Source organism: Palaemon carinicauda, chromosome 19 (assembly GCF_036898095.1).
Source record: "Palaemon carinicauda isolate YSFRI2023 chromosome 19, ASM3689809v2, whole genome shotgun sequence".
In the NCBI taxonomy this organism is placed as follows: Eukaryota; Metazoa; Arthropoda; class Malacostraca; order Decapoda; family Palaemonidae; genus Palaemon; species Palaemon carinicauda.
In genome coordinates this window covers 108,536,824-108,557,620 of record NC_090743.1, presented here as the reverse complement: position 1 = coordinate 108,557,620, position 20,797 = coordinate 108,536,824, and the positions used below count along the sequence as shown (strand labels likewise).

The following is a 20,797-nucleotide window of genomic DNA, read 5'->3' as shown; positions in this document are numbered from 1 at the left end:
TAGCACTTTCAAATTCCTCTACAGTGCCCTGTTGTTGGCAGGATACTCAGTTTTTTTTTCTAATATAAGCTCTGATACCTTACATGACAACTGGATTGAATTAAAAGGGCATCAAAATCAGGGAAGTCCTAATAGCTCTTGCTGCCTATCTTTAATAGGTTCCCTAGAATTCTTTAATCCAGATAATTTATCCAAGTGAACCTGTCGTTTTTTTTTTCTCTCAATCTTCATCTTATAAGAAATTTGTAGCATATGATCCCTGCTGAGAAAGGGGTTCATGAAACAAATGGACAAAGCAAAATTATAATTTGAAATTTTTCTTTTTCCTAGGTACAAAGAAAATTTAGGATTTTTCACACAAATCCCTTATCATTATTAGAATGAGTCACTGCTAGAGGTGGATCCCTTGGCTATGACTGTTGGGCTCCTTGAGTTCGATCCAGTCCCAGTGACCTTAGTCCCCGGTTATTCTGATTTGCACAGATCTTCACCTTCCACTATTGTGCTGAGTTTCTGCTGGAGGACTCCTTGTTTTCAGGGGTTTCACCTGTTAAAGCGTCAAAAGTCTCCACTCGTTCCCATACACAAACACACACTAGAGTCGAGACTGCTATCTCCCCCCGTACTGAGGCAGGCCTGGTAGAGGATCCATTTCCTTCATCCGCTCCTAACTACAAGCTGGTCTTGCCTTGTACACCTAGGGCTCCTCGGTATTCCTCTCCTCTCACAAGTTCTCAGGATTTGACCCAGAACTCCCATTACCCCATGTCGACGTTCTGACCGATTTGGCAGTGTCTACAACCACAACTGGCTAAGATGAGTTGTCCAAGTACATTATTGTTGTTACTTCCCCTTCCAAACAAACTGCACAGATGCTGACTATAATAACTACCCATTCTTTAATTCCGCGCATATTAGTTACTCATCCCACATCCTTGGTGTGTCATCAGGCTAACATGTCTGTACGTGCCCCAGTCCCTACACTTGCTGACGTTACTGAATGCGCCGCCATTACAGCGCTTGATGATATTCCTCCCTGTAATGTCTATAATGCCATGTCACACGATAATGCACGCTCTGAGTTTGCTATCACTGCCCAAGAGCGTAAACGAATCGAACCCCCTATTTGTTATGTTCCTTCATCAAATTCTGCTAACTATCAGGTAGCTTCTACCCCCAGACCTCAAGAACCTCGTTCAGACCCAACAACCATTCGCCATATGAATGACAAACCTGTTATTTTACCACACTGTGCTCAAGCAAGTACATTAACTACTCTTGATAATACTGGACTTCCGAATTTGATAAAGATAATCGCTGCCTTTGTAGCATTAATTTTGTAGTTGAGCTTTTCTATTACTGATTTGTTCCGACACAAATACAAACCCTTTGCTATTTATAGTGATGCATTTTCAGCAAAGCTGAAAGACGAGCCATGGTAATTTTAGCTATAGATGACCACCTCAACCGCTAGTTAGCGGGGAAGGGTAGAGGTAGCCGACTATCCTGCTCATTCACACACCTGGTCTGAGCACCCACTTTTCTTTCCGGTTTGGTGGAGGCCAGTCATACTGCCCCTTTCTCCCACAAAGGCTTGCCATTGAAATGATACTTTTATATTTTTTCTTTCAGAAGTGTTTAGTTTCTTCTTGAAAGTCCCAATGTGTACATGTCCTGGTCCCGAAGGCCGCTCCTCTGGTACTTTAATTTCCACCGTAGAGACCTACCCCAACCTATTGTGTCCGGCTTGCCGGGTCCGAAACCTGTATTGAGTGTAGGCAATGGTCTGTCTCCCAGTAGAAGAGGTTTGGGAGAAGGTAAAAGAAGTCGAAGTGAGATTCTTCTCCTTCGTGATCTTCCTTGAAGTCAAAGGAATCCTGGTCTTCTTTGACTCTCCAATTTTTCCCGAAGCTGTTCCTCCACCGTTCCTCTCTGGGGAACGGCTGATCAGCAGCGTAGCCCTGCTTTCTCCAGGTCAACCCTGTAGGTCAAGGGCCGGTACCGTTTCCCCCTAGCGATTTGGTCCCGCCCCTTCCTCCAGGGAGCACCTGCTCTTTTACTGATTTGTTGATCTTTTGGCCTCATGGGACAATGATGGCCCCCTTCGAAGGATGTGCTCTTTAGACTCCTTCAATTGGGGGCTGAGTGGAGGCTCACTCCTACTTCTTCGGAAATGGAGCCCTCCATTGAGGGTGCAGGCGTTGCTGCCCATCGGTTGGACTTCTGGTCTCCCTGACCGACGCCGAAGACATGACTATTCCACCAGGGCTGGTGGAGGAGCAAAGTCCTAGGCAAGGTCCCCCTCCGGGAGAACATCTCTCTCGCCCGCGAGAGAAAACCGCTAATGATCAGTGGACTTCGTACAGCTACACTTCTCCCTCTCGGGCAGGGGTAGAGCGTAGTCCTAGGCGATGTTCTCCTGGAGAACAGACCTCTCTCCCGATAGAGGAAGCTTTTGAGCTTGTTGGGTCTTAGCAGTGTCCCGCTCCAGAGGTTTCTGCTAGAATTTCCACTTTGGGGGCTCGTTGGGTGGAGGAGTTCTTGACCCCTCGCCACCCCGGTTGTGCTCCTCCCCCAGCAGTTAGGAGATGTCGCTCAGGTCACTATGTTTTTTCGGGTTCTTGTGATGGTCTCGCTTTAGGCTTGGGTGACCCCGAGCCTCCGTACTCCCGTTGTGTTGACCCTTCGGGCTCTTGTAACCCTGGACCTTCAGCTCCCGTTACGTTGAGCCTTCGTGCTGGCGTGACCCTGAACCTCCAGGCTCCCGTTACGTTGAGCTTTCGCGCTCTTATAACCTTGGACCCTTGGGTCAACATCTCACGCTAAGCTTTCGGGCTCTCGTGACTCAGAACCTTCTGGTTCCCGTTGCATAGAGCCTTTGGGCTCTCGTGACCTGCGTTACATTGAGCCTTTGGGCTGTCGTGACCTGCGTTACATTGAGCCTTTGGGCTCTCGTGACCTGCGTTACATTGAGCCTTTGCGCTCTCGTAACCCTTAGTCTCCAGATACTTGTTGAGTAGAGCCCACGGTCTCTCATGACCCTCGTCGCATTGAGCCCTCAGGGTCTCGTAACCCCCATTACTCCGAGCTCTCGGCCTCTCGTAACTCCCGTTATGCTGAGCCTTCGGGCTTTCTTGATCCTTGTCGCGTTGAGCCTTCGGGCTCTCATAACCCTGAGTCTCCACCCTCGTCGTGTTGAGCCTTCGGGTAATTGTGACCCACATTGCGCTGAGCCTTCGGGCTCTCGTAACCATTGTCGCACTGAGTCTTTGGGCTATTGTATCCTTGTTACACCGAGCCTTCGGGCTCTCGTACCCTTGTTATATTGAGCCTTCGGGTTCTTGTGACACTTGTTATGCTGAGCCCACAGGATCTCGTGCCCCTTGTTATTTTAAGCCTCACGGCTCTCGTAATTCTCTCAGTTTCGGTAGTGGAAGGCTACCGCTCAGCCTTGAGTCTCGCCTTTAAACTGAAAGGAGTAGATATTTCCATATCGTTGCAACTTTCGTTACTCATACAGAGTTATGAGATTACTTGTCCCTAGTCGAAACTTAGACCTCTTCCTCGGTATATAATTCGGGTCCTTTAGTCTCTGAAGGGTCCCCATAAGAACCATTACGCCCGGCAACAGATCGCCACCTTACATGGAAGATGGTGTTCCTACTCGTTTTGGCTTCGACCAAGAAAGTCGGTGAGCTGCATGGTCTATCTTATGACGTCCCACTCAAGGTGATGGGGAGAAGTAGCATTCAGCTTTTTCCCTTAGTTCATTGCTAAGACTTAAAATCCAGGTGCTCTGGATCCTAGATTCGGCCCATTCCGGATAGAGAGGCTCTGTTTTGTAACCGAAGATCCAGACCAACTACCTTAAAGAACGGCAGCAGCTCGCCTCTGTGTGTTAGCACTGTGTGTCAGCACGGGGAAGGTCAAGAAGAGGGTCACAAGAAATACAATTTCTTCCTGGATCCGCAACCTTCCTCCTCAAAAATGGCCTAGAGCTCATGATGTCAGGGGCATTGCAACGTACCTGGCGTTCAAGAAAAACTATGTGGTGCAGATACCACAAGTGGGCGTATGGAAACGTCAGACGACCTTCACCGGCCATTACCTGCAAGACGTGACCCACAGGAACATGGATACGTTTTCTATTGGTCCTGTGGTGGCTACACAACAAGTGGTCTAAATCACCTCAAGCTCCTTGATGGACAAGTAGTAGAGGGTTGAGAGTTGAGTGCTAAGGTTACCCATGTTAATCTGGGGGGAATCAGTAAAGAATGACTGGCTACCTTCTTCTTTTCACCTTTTCCCCCTGGGGAAATCATTACTACGGTACCCAGCACAGCTTATCTTACCTCTCTGCAGGCAAGATTCATTTCGTTTGTGCATCCTAAGTATAGAAATAATACTTGTTGCTTCCCCAATACCCCCTGCAAGGGAGGCTATTAGGCGAAGTCTCGGTACTCTCAGATTCCTGTGACTTGAGATCCTATTTACTAAGACCAGCCACATTGCTAATATCACAAACACATAGCTTACATAGCTTCTGCAGGCCGCCAATTGTGCATAGCACGATTTTAGCGAAAGAAGGGTTCCTACTACCTTTGGTCTAATATCAAAGGAGAGAGAACCTCGGGTCAAATGCCAAAGCCAGTTGATGATAACTTCCTTCCTTGTTAGAGGTAAGTCATCCCTATAAATAGCAAAGGGTTTTGTGTTTGTGTTGGAGCATATGACAAATTTGAAAGTAATTTGTATTTTTCCTAACATGCAAACCTGGAGCTATTTATACAAATAGGTCCACCAGCCCTGTCTCCCCAAGAAGTCCTGCCTGAAAGCAAAGTGGTTGCTCAGCCCAGATGTGTGAGTGAGCGGTAGTTGGCTACCCCCCACCCCTCCCTGCTAACTAGCGGTTGCGTTGGTTATCCCTCACTAAAATCATCATGGCTCGTCTTTCAGCTTTGCTGAAAGTATATCCCTGTAAATAGCCCCAGGTTTGTATGTTAGGAAAAATACAAATCACTTCAAAATTTGTAATTTTTTCTTCTTTCATCAGTACTGCATTCTGCCAGTAACTGTGCTATGTTAGTCATTGGTAAGGGAGAGCAAAATGCTTAAAAAAAATCTCTAATTTACTAAAGGTAAACTTGTCAAGATCGGTATAATGTACTATGGCTGCTACACGTAACCAGAGGGTGCCGAGTGTCTCCTCTCATCGTCATACAAAAGTTTGGCTAATGGGTGGTGAGCAGGCTCCTTACATATGCCATGGATGGCTCGGCACATCAGCCACTGTCACTAATTGGGCCTTGTGGGTGGAGTCCGTATCTGGTCTGGGATGGAGGTGCTCTCCCATTAGCTGAGCCACTCGCCAGTATAGGCTCTGTTGCAGTCAGTCCACTACTCTGCTCGTATTTGTCATAGTTGGGTGGAGTCAAGGTTTGGGTAGGCCTAACCAGGGTTCCCGGAGTGGCACGCTGATTGGCCCACATGCTGTCTAAGCAGGGCTGGGAGTCAGGCAAGCTGTTCAGCCGCTCATCATCTAGGTCCGGGGAGTTCAAAGCTGCTAGCTGATTGGCTGAGGTGTTTGTCGGGAGAATCTCGGTCAAAGTCAAGCTATCGTCGTTGTTAAGAGGTTGATTGGAGGTGTTCCTTCAGCAGGAGGATAGGAGGAACATGAGTTGTGTTCAAGTTTGGTCTCTCGTTGGATGAGTCAGGGCCTCCAAGATCCTATGCCTCCTTCTGTCTGGGACAATGCCGATGATCTACATTTTTTATGATGGCCTCTCGAACCATGTTCTTGTTTATAGTTTCTTCGTTATTCTCTATTTCCTTACTACACTGGGAAGTCTTCCCCATTGTGTATTTTTCTCTTTGGATTAGGGTTGGAGCCTGGCTAGTACTACTACTACTACTAATAATAATGGTATAGATTAGTATTTATTCTTTTCAGTTACCTTTCATACATCCTGATTCTACTTCCAAGAATCTTTTTCTGCAATAAATCCTAGATGTTACCCCTTATTGTAATTACTGTACTAGAAGTAATGTATTGTACACATTGTACAGTTGCTATTCAATATGTTTATAAGGACATTATGTATCTGTTATATTTTAGTTTCGGAAATTTATTTCCATTTAGTTTTTTTCTATGAGAAAAGAAGTTTACAGTAATTCTGTATTTAGATATACAGGGGTAAAAGCAAGGTCCAATTTTACTGACAATATTTTAGTGTTTTTTATTGCGACAACTTCAAGGGAGTCAGCCAACCAATTCCGTTTTTTAAGGACAGGACTTTGTCATTCCTACCACTTAATAAGGTCACTTTGGACATCTCCAAACTGCATTATGATTTTTGCCTCTGACCTTCAGTTTTTTCACACCTGTGCAATTTATCCTGCAAATTAGTGTTTTTCAAATTCTATCTCCTCCTTTGATGATCAATTGTAAGGCTCTGGTGATCCGTTGACGTAATGATGTGAAAATATTTATTGCCGTAAGTGATTCGATGACGTGAATTTCCGCGTTGTACATAAGTTATTTTGGGGGGAATTTTGGTGTAAATCTGCATGTCACTCCGGGAAAATAAAAATCACACCACGAGAGGGCAGATAGTTGAGTGAGTGACATGTGGAGCCTAAAAGAAAGCGGGTAGTAGCAGAGCAGATTTGGCAGGCCTGTGCTGATATCCAATGTGACCTATTTTTTTCAATTGATGCCCTCGTAGGAAAATTTTTATAGGTCGATTTGTGCGTATGTTCATGTCTTATACATGATTAGGAAGCCCATTCTTTTTACTTTTGTATGGTATATAAAACAAGATGAAAGCATTATTGCTTCTATACATACATAAAAGGTTATCGCAAAAACACCTACAAAAAAATTGCAAAGCTTACTCCGTTATCTAACGGTAAATTGCTTAATATTTTTCAAACAATACGTATATTTGGTATATATTTGTCTTAATGGAAATTTAATCGGCTTTACAATGATGTCTTTAATTTTTCCTATCTTTATTTGTTACTCATAACATTTAAAAACGTCGACATTAGTAGGTCGAAAAATGTGAATTTTCCGTTCCAAAAAAAAAGCTGATTTTTTATTCATTCACACCTCGGAAAGAGGATGCATCCACGTGAAAGTTCTAAAATATTACACAATTTACTTATGATGAAAAATCCTCAAAAATTTCACGTTCAACATGCATTTTTTATTATTTTTTAGCATTCAAGTTATTTTTTTTACATTAGTACAATCTTTTGCCAATACGATGCAACAAACCAGAAGTCTTAATCTGTTATAATTTGGATGTACTTATTTAAGAAAAAAACCTATTTGCGAACGTTATTTTTCAGCTAAGGTCATATGCTCTGTACCTCGCCTTGACTTTTATGAGGGGATAAGTGATTAATACCATATATAGACCTGATATAGACCTCCCACCAAATTTGTTTTTCTGAAGTAATTTGTTTGCTAGATATGATTTTTTTTTCATTATGGTAAAAAATAAACCCTATAAATCGAGGGACTAAAAGAAAGAAGAAAATGAAAGAAAAATTGGATAAAGGGAGTAATTTCATTGTTCTATGATGTCTTTCTTAGTTATATACCAATTTTCAGTGCTACAGATTTTTAATACTAAGGCAGAAGATAGAATTTGAAGTTCAATAAGTATAGTTTTAAGATACTGGCATTAAAAGTTTTTCTTTGCATTTTTACAGAAACAATATTAGTAAATACTGAAATGATTATTATGAATTTTATATTTTTTTTTTTTGGTATTAATGCACCAAAACTGTTATTTATCATAGTTAAATCATAAATGAAAACCCCTTTGCTCAATATCTTGCTTCTTGAGGCTCCTGATCTCCCTCTGCCTTTTCCTGTGGCAGGGTATTCCCTCTCTTTCCTTTATTAACTGCACTAATATAGCTGTTATTATGTGAATGAGAGAGTGGATATTCTTCTTTATGTTAGTAACATATTTTGATTATCTTTTTTTCATTAGCATGTTGAAATTCTTGCCAAAACAAAGAAAAACAGACTTAAAACAGGGGGAATGTCAAAGACATACAAAAACGTATATTATTTCCCTCAAGTTTTCAGCTTACACTGAAGTGAAGTGACTTGGCATCCTGTCTTATGACTCAAGGAATGTCTACAGATGTCATTGCTCATAACCTGTTTGATATTAAAATTAATAATTATCTAAATTTACTTTCAAGGTTTTTGGCTTATTGAGTTACTTTTACTAAATACCCAATAACTATGAAAGTAAGAGGAATTTGACAAATATTCAAATATATGCATTCTCTATTGCCATACAAAGCTCCTTGAATTCTTTTAGGATTTTGTGTTTTTCACCGTGTACCCTTATACAGTATATTGGCTGACCCCCTTAATGCTAGTGATTGTATTCAAGAAATAATTCTGGAATGAAAATTTTTAAATTCTTGAAGATCGAGTGGTTTCAAGATATGGTTGTATATGACTGTATGATAACTTTAAAACTATCTAGTTGTGGGATGAGAAATGTGTATCTCAACTTTTTATTTGAAAGTTGATTTTGCAGAACATGAAGAAACCATGGAATAAATAAATTTTAATATGTCTCTCACAGATGAACGACGGTCCTCTCTGTCGATGTTCACTGAAGGCTCAACGGTCTGGCATCCGTCATGGATACTATGTCGGAGAGGATAGATTACAGGCGTGCGACCCTTGGACTAATAATGCAGATACTCTCCATCATTATCGAATTACTATATCTCCTCCGACTAATTTCCTGGTAAGTTATTTTGTTTGAAGTATAGTATCTCACATATGTGTGGAATTAAATCTGTGGTGGTGTGATTATTTTTTTTTTTTTTCAAATGCAAGTTGTTCTTTCCTAATTTTAATCAAAATGCACTCATGAGAATTTTTATAAGAAAAATCTTAGGAGGTTCTTTTAAAGGCAGGAGGAACCAAGTTAATGAGTTATATACAGTGTTTCTTGAATGTAGATCCTTACAAAAAATTTTGAGGTTAGCATCAAAGGTGATCCTTACAGGAGCTTATTATGTGTATTATGGATCTTGAAGGGTCCCTTCAACTCTAATTGTATTGGGTTTTGTCTTTATGGTAGTTCTCTTCAGTCTTTCCTTATTTCATTGTCCACATTTTAAACTTTGCCTCACTCAGTATTGCCCTTCCTCTTAAGAACAGATTCTTCAAGTGAGCTCTTAAGAACACTTAGAATATGACTTAGTGGACTTTTTAAATTTGTTTACAATGATAATCATCAGTGGTAACTCATAGTAAAAAAGATGTGGTGCTGATAGGATATGTAGAAGAAATTGGAGCCAATCATTACAGAATATGCAATTGTGGAGTTGCACATTTATAGAAATGATTATGTACTGTACTACTTTTAAAAGCTGTTTTAGTAATACCAGTTTTTCTTGCAGATAAAAACACCAACTGTAATCATGCATGATAACCATGAGTTCATTTTTGAAGGCTTCTCTCTTCTGTCTCATCATCCCCTTGAAGAGGTACCAACGTGTCATGTGATCCGCTTCAACATAGAGTATACGATTTTATATATACAAGAAAAAATCCCTGATAATTTCTGCATTAAAGAACTTGATATTTTATGTAAGTTCAGTACATTATAATCAAAACATTTTCATTTTTTTTCTCATCTTTGTTTCCTAACATGGCAATGAGAATATAAATCTGTAATTTCTCTGTTTAGTAATGTGTTAATTATTTCTCACTGGAGACAAAATCCTTTTGGAAGGCCATATTAGATTGTATATATGACTTGGTGATGTTGTTAGTACTTGAAAAATATCAGTAATGAATATTCATTGACAACATAAACTTCAAACTTTATACAGAAAATGATTAAGTAATAAGAATATTTTAGTCATTTAAAAGTGGTTGAACCAAAGTAATCCAAAGCATGTTTAGCATAATAGTCCTCAAGACTCCAAATATAACAAAAACAATTTCAAGAACGTTTGTTTTCCAGATAAGTATTTGTTTCATGAGCTCTTAGAACTGGTTGACCTCAACCTACAAGCCATGGGAGATACTGAAGGTTGTCCTCGTTTCCATTTCATGCCAAGATTTGTACGGAAGCTTGCAGGTCAGTTTTTCAATTGGTGTTCATATGTCTCCTGCATTTTACAAATAATCTGTTGCATTATCTTTAAGGGTAACATCTTCCCCACTGTTATCCCTACATTAAGGGGTCAGTTGCCTTTCAAAGGCATCCTCTTCTATCAAACTTCTTTGCCGTATCATCTTTCATCTTATCTCGCCATCCAATTCTTTGCTTCCCTCTCTGTGTTCGGGGAGAACACAGAGAGGGAAGCAATTTTCTCCCAAGCCCTCTTCACTCCCTTACCCCCATTCATTCTTAACACGTAGCAACAGTATCTCGGGGTAACATGGTTTATAACAATTTCTTTAAGGTACAGTATTGTATTTCATACCTGGTTTTTAAACTCATGTGGGGACTGCAATAGATTTTAAACTTTTGATCTGTTGTTTCATCACCTGTCGAGGGTATCTCTGCTTTCTTCATTTACTTCTTTTTGAAATAGTCCCCATTATTAATGAGCATTTGGATGGGTCTAATTTGGTTTGGTGGGGTATCAGTTTTAAATCATTTAAATAGATCAATGTGAGATTCTTGACTCAGTCATAATGTGGATGAGGAATACATTTTTTTTTAATTTGTATTGATGGATTTGTTATAGTTCACGGCTTGCATAAATAATTGATTGTTGTTGGCTAGACCTGTATGAGGTAACATCTTGACTTGTTGATATGATAAAACTTATTACGGTTAATAGGGATTATCAAAGATTGAAAATGTGGTGTTATTGTTTTGTATGTTCTTCTCTTATTTTCACAGATAATGGGAAAGAAATCTTATCCATGAATGAGGTTCTGAATTACTTACTCAAGAGCAATGTTCCCCTTATGCAACCGGAAGATTTGGCTACTCTTCTGAATATGCCTCAGTACCAGTGGCAGAATTATGCAGATCAACTCAAAGGTGATAGGGGTTCATAAATGTTTTCAATCTTTTAAATTTGAAATTTTGAACAGTTTCCAGTCTTGAATTTGTCTGTCTGAATTGTTTTGTGTACTGTCGTTGATACAGTATTTATTATTAAAAGAAGTTAGACCAAATTTCATGATCTTGAAAAAGATACCATTGCTTTGTGTTTACTCAGATGGCATTTGAAGATAAAATCTGTGACCTATTATTTATCCATGTGACTCAGCATTTGCGACGTACCATCTTGATTTTAAGGTAAAGCACTTTTGTTCCTTCACAAATATAAACCAATCGCATTTTACCTTGAGAATATTGTTCCGGCTTTCTGGAAAACGAGTCATGAAATTCTTAACGTGAAGTAAACAACTCCCCGCTAGTTATTGAGTAGTAAACCAACCACCCTGCTCACACACACAGCTAGACTGTATATCCACTTTTGATCTTGGATCGGTATAAACTGACTAATTTCTTTTTCTTTACAGGTCCAATTGTTTTTTTTTTTAACATAAAGATGGGAGTTTGTCCTAGCATTAAAAGGCACTCTTAGTGGCACCTTAATGTCAGCGTAGGAGACAGATTCTCATTCTGTTTTTCCGGGGTGCAGACGGCACTCTTGTACTCGGGCATCTCCGTGCAGGGAGTGTTGAAAGTGGCCATCCTCCCAGTGCGATTGGTATGGTAGGCTAGGGAAGAAATAGTCTAAAAGGGATTCTTCTCCCTCGAGGTCGAAGTCCCGACTTCTTACTCCAGCGTCTCGTCCGGCCCCAGTTAACTGCTTGTTCAGTGTCAACTCTGGAGTACAAATGAGTAGCGTAAGTGATATCACTTTCACCCCCGGACAACCCTCTGGTTCGGAGTGCCCACCGCCAGAAAGGACTCTTGCTTGACACCATGCATAGGCGCTCTCTCTCTCTCTCTCTCTCTCTCTCTCTCTCTCTCTCTCTCTCTTTTTGTAAGCTTTCAAGAAAACTCTCTACCATGAAATAGGTATATTTGTTTTTATATAAGTTATATAAACTTTGTAAAATAGTTCATATAACACGATCTCTTCCTCAAAAGTATTTCTGGAAACTTTAAAGGAAAAACCCTAGATGGCAAACTTTCGAACCGTCTGTCTCATGCTCATTGTGACCTCTCAGGTGGTTTCATAAAATTCACTTTATCAAGAAATATGACTCATCAATGTTACTTTCAGCTTCTAATACATATCCTCTTGAACATGATCTGGATGATGTTATTTAACATTTTGATAATGTTGACCAATATCTGAGCCTCTTTGAGGTATTGTTAACCAACATCTAAATGACATATATGCAGACCAGGCAGGCTGTGTTGGGGTGCTTTCGTGGCTGAGGATATGAGGTGACTAATGGTGTATACAAACTTTTTGTCTTAAGGAGAGTCAAAACATGATGTTGCCATCTAGTAGAATAATTCATGTTGTTGCCACATATGCAAAAAATAAAATATTTTCTTCCCCATGGTCCATAGGGACTTAACTTATTTAAGTCTACCCAATCCTTAAATCATTATGACAGCTAAATGTGAACATGAAAATACGTACACTGTGAAGTAAGGGTAATGGTTAAACAGAGCTTAGTGAAGTACCAGATAAATTTTGCAAAATATATGAATAAATCTTGTTTAGTTCTTAGGATTATTTGACTCAGGCCAGTGTTAATGGCTGTGTTATTCGAGTAATTTATACATGATGCCTTTTCGTATGGTTGGTTTACAGTTTTATCGCACCTAGTTTATTGTTTGTGAAGACTGCAGTGTGGTTTGTTGGAATATTTGAATACAATACTAAACAGTTTTTTTTAGGTTTATGGAAGGTAAAGCAAAGAAATTTCTAAATATTCCATAATCAAGGTTAACACACCACCTGCAAAAGAGAGTGGGAGTCAGCATAATGACTACTAGGTAAGATTTATTGAAGTAAACAGAATTTCAGTAATAAAATATAATTTTTAGATACTTATCTTGCAGCCAACTATTTCCCTCTCTCCTCACTATTAGGGATGTCAAGAGATTTTAATTTATTGTTAAGGAAGAAGGGAGAGGAAGAGGAATTTTGTTATGCTTTTATAAATTTGTTGATAGGTTGGGTGGTATGATGACTACAAGGTAAGTATTAAAATAATGACTTATTATTAGAATTCCATTTTTCATCATAAAAGTATTCATTGTTACAAAAAAATTGGTGTTGTAAACATGTATCTTAAAGTCATGCTTTGTAGGGATGGTTGTAACTTGCCCTGGAATGAAGCCGTGTAGTATCCGTGTAGACCAGCTAGACCGAGATCAAGTCAGTGAGGATATAATTAATTATCCAGTCATTGTTCATTTTGGAATTCGACCGCCACAGCTTTCCTATGCAGGAAATCCTGAGTAAGTATCTTCTTACTTTAGAAATTGTGAGGGTAATCAATAAGTTTTGAACTTCTGTGGACTCTTTTTTTTATGATTCTGACATCTATGAAAGTTTTGTTACAACATTGTATATTAGGTTATGAAAATCATCTTTGAATTTCATGTCAGGCTTTCTCTTTATGGAAAAGTAAAGTTGTGAATATTGCAGGTATCAGAAGGCCTGGAGAGAATATGTAAAATTTAGGCATCTTTTGGCCAACATGCCAAAACCATCTTTTGAAGACAAACGGCGATTGGAGGCAAAGGAAAATAAACTTCAGGAAATGCGAATGACGTCAAAGATGAAAAGAGATGTGACTGTGGCAGTCTCGGCTCAGGGCTTTTACTGCACAGGAATTATGTGTGATGTTATTCAGGTAGGGAATTTTATTTTGGAAAGTGAAATTAATGAAATTAACTTGAACTTCTTCATTTTATTCCATTAGTTTGAGACAAACAGATGTCACCCTGAGTAAAAGTACTATATACATTATGCAAGGGTTCATATAATATTACAATGGCTTTACCAGCTTCTAGAGCAAGTTATTTTTTATGCCAAAACAACTTATGATACATTACTTATTTTTGGTTTATAAGTAGTGAGCCACCAGTAATTACAAAGCAAAGCTTAGTTGTCTTTAAGTTAGTCTTTAAAGGGGTGCCAAACAACACTGTAGGTTGTAACTTCAGATTTTGAATAGGTTTAAGGAGTCTTATTTCAAAGTAAATTTTACTCTAGACTGTATAATATCAGATAATCAAGAACTCACAACGGGTAAGTTATCAGGGGTAACTCCAAAATTGATAGCCGTCATTTTGAAATTATAATGATCTATGCATGTTCAGACTTGCTTAGGCTTAATAGCAGGAAGTTGGAAGTTAGCATGCTTCAGTAGTCTGATTTCCAAAGCAATAAATGGGAAACATAAAATAGAAATGAAAATGACAAAAAATCAACATTTAATTTAAATTGCCAATAAATTTAAAGGAAATATGGTAGTACATTATAAGCCTTGCCATGATAATTGTAGCTTTGAAGACAGAAAGTGGAATTTAATTTTTATGTAGTAGTTGTTGTATTTCCATTATTTTAAGATGCTATAATTATTAATATGTATCTTACAATTATAATTGTATTTTACGGAATAGAATAATTTATGACAATTTGGTAACTTACCTTCTTAGCATGCCCAGGTTGCCAATGTAGCAATATCCTTTTTCTTTTTGTCACAGCAAATTATAATGTATTGGACTTTAAATCTTTATGATTATTGTTAATTACTTGTACATATAGTTGCCACCTAGATTTCGGGCGAAATAAGCTCTACCCTTGATGACATCATAGCCAATCATGTTGTCTCCTGCGTTAACAGCAGTCACAACACATCCCCTTAGATTGAGTATAAGTTAGTATGGTTTAAAACTTGTAAGGGATGTATTGTGACTGCTCCTAACGTGGGAGACAACGCAATTGGCTAAGATGTCATTAGGGGGAAGGGCTTGCTTTGCTCAGAATCTTTGCGGCGTCTATAGTTTAACACTATTTTGTCACTATTCGCCTTAGAAACAATTCTACTCGCTACCACCAGACTTGTAAACACACACAGTGTCTACATTCAACTCGTAGTGTATCAGGTGATGTTTAATGCTGTGTTCTACAGAGTAATTGGTGTGATGTTTTTATATCTTAACTATCACAGTTTGCTGTTACTGTATAGGATGAATATCTCGTATATCCATTTGCATTACAGTATTACAGTAACCAGAGTTGTCTTATTGCGTTTATTGAAAAGGCAGTAAATTACATATTTTTTATTTTTAAACATTACAAGTGCTTAGTGTTGACATTTTCAGTTTGCCTTGAATCAAAATACCAATAGGAACCAGCTAATTGATTACCATTAAGACCCTAAAAATAAGTGTATATGGTTTGATATGAGTAGGATTGCCAGTGTTTATTAAATATGAATGATAATTGTAGTTATAAGTTTTGGGATTGTGAGTGCTTGTATCTCATGACTGGGATTCATAAGAATCAACAAAATCCTCTCTATAACTTTATATTTGAATTCTAAGACCCATGGTGATTATTGAGAGTAGTTTAAAAAAAAAAAAAACATGCATCTTATAATACAGGAAACCTAATAGTGATGGCAGTGATATTGATCTGATTGATGAAAATATATTTTTTACAAGCACTTATATAACATTTTATGTTTTAAATGTCAAAGCCGGGGGTAATGTTGCATTATCAAGTATCATTTGAGAGGCACACTGACAGTGGAGGCAGTTCTTTGTTAGCATCAGTGACCTGTAGTTCTTTTTAAATGTGATATTTTTTTCTTGTGATTAATAACTCGTAAGAAAAACTTTTTTTCCGTAACTGGAATACAAACCTACACTATTTATTTAAGGGTATTACTTTTGGCGAAGCTGAAATGATGAGCCATTAAAATTTAGCGAAGGTTAACTACCCATAGCGTCAGTTAGCGTGGGTGGTGGGGCTAGCTTGTTACCGCTCCCACTCACACACCGGTGATTTAGCTCAATTTGCTTTTGACTTGGATGGTGTAAGGTTGTTGGCATTCCTCATCCTTCGCCGATATTATTGGACTTCCATTAATGTTAGTGTGTGTTGACTTCTGCGACCATGCACACCTGCCTCGATGGCGGTCCCTGCGGAACCTATATGTCGGCCGTGGAGACCGATCACCGCACCCTTTGTCCTGCATGCAGAGGTGAACGGTGTGATAGTAACAACCAGTGTAGTGAGTGTCGGGAGGGGTCTGCTTCCCAGTGGGAGAGGTTTGGGCGACGATGGAAGAAGTCTAAGCGGGATATTTCTCCTTCAAAGATTCCTTCGAAAGGGGAAAAACCCAAGGCCTCTTTTACCTTCTTCCGTAGCTCCTACTCGTTCGGCCTCTTCCGAGAGACCGTCGAGTAGTAGCGTAGACCCTTTTAATTGCGGCTAACCCCTGTCCTCGAGAGATGGTGTTGCTTCCCCTAGCGAAGCTGCCCCACCTCTCCCCCCGGGTGAGGCTTTGTCTAAGCCTTCTATTTTACAGGTATGGTTGTCCTTAGGGCTTCCGGGTCTGCCCTCCAAGGACTCCTTGCTGCAGCTCATCCTCCGGGGTGCAAGTGTGCAGCTGTCGTCGTCAACTTCGGAGGTAGATCCTCTTGCGCTCGTCGATGTCGTGGTGTCAGAGCTGTCTCCTGTGGTTTCTGCCGATGCCCATGCCCCTCCAGACTCTCCAGCTGTTGCTGCCGACTTAAATTCCCCCCGTTCCTGATCATCCTTCGAGGGGGAAACTTAGTCCAACGTCCGTCTCTCCTGCGAGTGTTTCTCTCCCTCGGGGGAGTTCTCTCATAGAGACTCCTCTTTGGAGGACCACTGCTGCTCATGGTCAGCTTGCTGGTCCAACGGCCCCTAGAGGGCGTCTTCGTCTCAGAGCTCGCCCTCCGTTCGCCTTAGAGATTGTCCTTCACCATTGGTGAAAAGGCACCTCTTCGGCTCTTCAACCTCGTCATCGCAGCCGTCCCCCGCAGAGGAGTCTCCGCTTCAGTCGTCTCCTGGCCCTCCACCTTCACCCGTTCTTGGACCTTCTCCCAACAACGCTGCTGCTAGTCCTTGGACTTCAGTATTGGACTCTTTCTGTTCTCTTTCGCGATCTCCATCAGTGGATGTTTGCCCTTCCAAAGGGCACATCCTTGTTCCTGTGCTTCCTACCAGCCGACCTACCATCACCGTTCCTATCTCCGTTACAGCCTCCTGAGCACCTGCCTAAGTGTGCAGGAGCGCCCCAACGCTCTCCAGCTTGCCAACAGCGCTTACCAATATATAGTCAGCGCCGCCTGTTCCGTCACACTTTATAGAGCGCCCACGCTTTCCAGCTCGTCAGCGCTCCACAGTTCGGCGTTCGTTAGGCAAACAGCCTTCCCCTGCTCGTCCTCAGTGTCTTCCAGCCCAACCTCGCCACAGAGAGCAACGTTTGCCAGCTCGCCAGTGCTCACCAGGTATCCTACGATCGCCGGTGAATCAATGTGCTACCGCGCAACTTCGGTCCCCGGCTCGTTAACGCTCTCCCAAGCTACAATGCTCCACTGCGCATTTGCGCTCTCCAGTGTCAAAGCTTCCTCAGCAACCTCCGACTCGCCGGTGCTTTCCAATTCGCCAGCACTCACCTGCGTTCTACTGAAGCTGCTCTCCAGCTGTGTAGTCTTACTGTGTGCCCGCACTCTCCTGCGCAGTCTAAGGGGACTGCGCAACACCTTACGCATAGTCTTACTACGCGTCAACGCTCTCCTGCGTGCTCGCACTCTCCTGTGCATTCTAAAGAAGCTGCAGAGCGCCTTACTGCGCGCCAACATTCTCCGGCACATGACTACTTCTCCCCTGAAGAAGAAAGAGTAGTCCCGGACACGGTCACTTCTTTGAGAGTAAAGCTGACTCCGGTTGGACCGTCAAGGACAGCTCCTCCTACATCTTCCTCCGGATACTCTCCTACCTCACCTCTGCCGAGGGAGTCGCGTGAGGAAAGGACCTCCTCCCTTCCACCTTCGAAGGAAGCCTCCCCTCACACGGAGAGTTCGCCAGCATTGCAATGCTGGAGTCCTACTTCCTTCCTTGGAATGAGTCCAAGGACTCAAGACTCTTCCGAAGTCCTCTTCTGGGACTTCTAAGTCTACAGAGACAGCCGGTCACTCGAGGGATGTCTGGCCACCCCGAGAGATGGAAGAAGGAGACTTCGATACAAGTTCAACATAGGAAGGGGAGCAAAAATTCAGAACATGCATTCTGGCAGTTTCTGACTCATAAGGTTTCTCAGTTGGTTTACTGACCCAGAGATACTCCCATGAGAGCAAAAGGACATGGTCTTAGACCGTGTCTTTGGCACCCAGAAACCCTCAAAGGTCAGTGCAGCTTTGCCCTGGTCTCTGGGGCTGAAGGGGGCCAGGGCAAAGATCACCCTACAGCTCTCCGAACATATCTTCTCCCAACGTTCCGGCTCTACCAATATGCTTCTCCCACCTCCTTGTGTCTAACAGAGGAGGTATTTTGAGATTCTGGATATGTCTTGTTCAGTTCTTCCAATCCATCACTTCTTGGAAGAGCTCACCATGGGGGTGGGGTGTCTTTAGAGAGACACTCCATCCAACAGGTCTCTTTCTTGGCAACCGAGATCCTTAACCAGGAGAAGGTCACGAAGTATGCCATGCAGGCTACTTCGTGGCTTGAGATCTGGTTAAGGACCTTGGGAATCCTGGTACGGACTTAGGAATCCTCCAAGGAACCTACCAGGAAAGCAATGGAGACTTTCTTGCTCTTAGGCACTTGCACAAGGTGCTGTGCTTCGGTCTTTCCACAGCACCACAAGTCTTCACCAGTGTGTTTGCCCTAGTGTCATCTTGGGCACACAGAATTGGCATCTGTCTCCTTCGTTATTTGGATGACTGGCTAATCCTAGCAAACTCGGTGTCAACCCTTCTTCAACATTGAGACAAACTTCTGAGGCTTTGCCAAGATCTGGGGATCATAGTAAACCTCAAGAAGTCCTCCCTACTACCTACACAGAAACTGGTATACCTAGGCAGGATAATAGACACCAATCTCCACAAAGCCTTCCCATCAGACGACAGAATAGCAAGGCTGAGAAAGGTCGCTAGACCCTTTCTCAGATGAGAACAACTTCCAGCCCGGACGTGGTTATGTCTCCTTGGTCACCTTTCATCAGTGGCCCGTCTAGTTTCCAACGGTTGCCGCAGGAGGAGATCTCTTCAGTGGCGACTCAAGTCCTGGTGGAATCAGGTTCTTGATTCCCCGGACATTTGGACCCCCATGGGAACAGCGGAACAGATTGACCTTGAGTGGTGGGTGGCCGACGAGAACCTACAAAAGGGAGTGGATCTTCTTGTCCTTCTCCCCGGGTTTGATGCTGTTCTCAGACGCTTCAAAGAAGGTTGGGAACCCCATGTGCTGCACCACACAACACCAGGCCTCTGGTCAGAGTCAAAAGAATACCTCCACATAAATCTCCTAGAAATGAAGGCCGTCTTTCTAGCCCTTCAACAGTTCCTGGCGGGCCTCTTGGTGGTGATGAGCGACAGCACCTCAGTAGTGGCTTACATCAATAAGCAAGGAGTTACTTTTTCGCAGCCCCTATCCTGTCTAGCAGTAGAGATACTGAGATGGGCCGAGATTCACTCGATACCACTATCGGCACGCTTCATTCCGAGCAAGAGGATTGTGCTCGCCGACAACCTGAGTATGGCATCTCAGATAGTGATTACCGAGTGGTCTTTGGATCATCTAGTAGCCAACAAAGTCCTGACTTTGTGGGGTTCTCTGACTGTGGACCTCTTCGCAACGGCCCTAAACTTTGGGCTTCCATTGTCCTGTTCCCCAGTCCCAGACCTTAAGGCCCTCTAGCAAGATGCATTCCAACAACGGTGGGACAACATCGATGTTTACGCCTTTCCCCCCGTTCTGTCTGATGAGGAAGGTACTCAAAAAAGCCAGAACATCAGGCAACCTCTCAATGACCCTCATAGCTCTGCTAAGGCATTACGCGGAATGGTTTCTGGACCTTCTGCAACTTGTGACGGAGTCTCCAAGAGAACTTCCTTTACGACATGATCTCAAACAATCACATGCCAACATCTTCCACAAAGCCGTAACTTCACTACGACTTCACACCTGAAGACTATCCAGCAACTCTTCTCTCAGAGAGGATTTTCACAAGTTGCAATCAGGATGTCTGGATATCTGCGAAAGTCAACAGCAACAGTCTACCAGGCAAAGTGGAAGGTCTTCTGCGGTTGATGTCCTGTAAGGGGTATCTCTCCTCTCAATGCCACTATTCTAGCAATAGCGGATTTCCTCATGTATTTGTGGGAAGAAATGCGCCTGTCAGTATCGGCGGTAAAAGGTTATCGCTCAGCCTTAAGGCTCGCCTTTAGACTGAACAGAATGGGCATTTCTTCATCGCTAGAACTTTCCTTACTCATACGGAGTTATGAACTTACCTGCCCTTAGTCTGAAGTGAGACCTACCTCCTGGAACGTGGTTCGAGTTCTCAGGTCTCTTAAGAGACCTTCCTATGAACCATTACGCCAGGCAACAGATCGCCATCTAACTTGGGAGATTGTTAGCTTTGGCTTTGGCTAAGCGAGTCGGTAAACTTCATGGTCTCTCATACGACATCACCCATTCAAAGGGATGGGGAGAGGTTGAGGTTATGTTCATCTTCGTTCCCGAGTTGATTGCTAAGACTCAGAACCCGGGAGTAGCGGATCCTTAATTTGACTCCTGGGTTTCGAGTCTTCATTCT

The 20,797-nt window shown here is 41.9% G+C and overlaps 1 protein-coding gene across 2 annotated transcripts in view; it reads left to right on the top strand.

The window, feature by feature from the left end:
- LOC137658710 (ribonuclease 3-like) overlaps positions 1-20,797 on the top strand; it is a 211,943-nt gene that overhangs the window by 75,656 nt on the left and 115,490 nt on the right. For both annotated transcript variants that reach the window (XM_068393706.1, XM_068393705.1), the window contains exons 8-13: positions 8,619-8,786; positions 9,448-9,637; positions 10,017-10,133; positions 10,908-11,051; positions 13,298-13,448; positions 13,639-13,846. In XM_068393706.1, the coding sequence (XP_068249807.1) occupies positions 8,619-8,786; positions 9,448-9,637; positions 10,017-10,133; positions 10,908-11,051; positions 13,298-13,448; positions 13,639-13,846 (978 nt within the window). The remainder of the gene's footprint in view (positions 1-8,618; positions 8,787-9,447; positions 9,638-10,016; positions 10,134-10,907; positions 11,052-13,297; positions 13,449-13,638; positions 13,847-20,797) is intronic.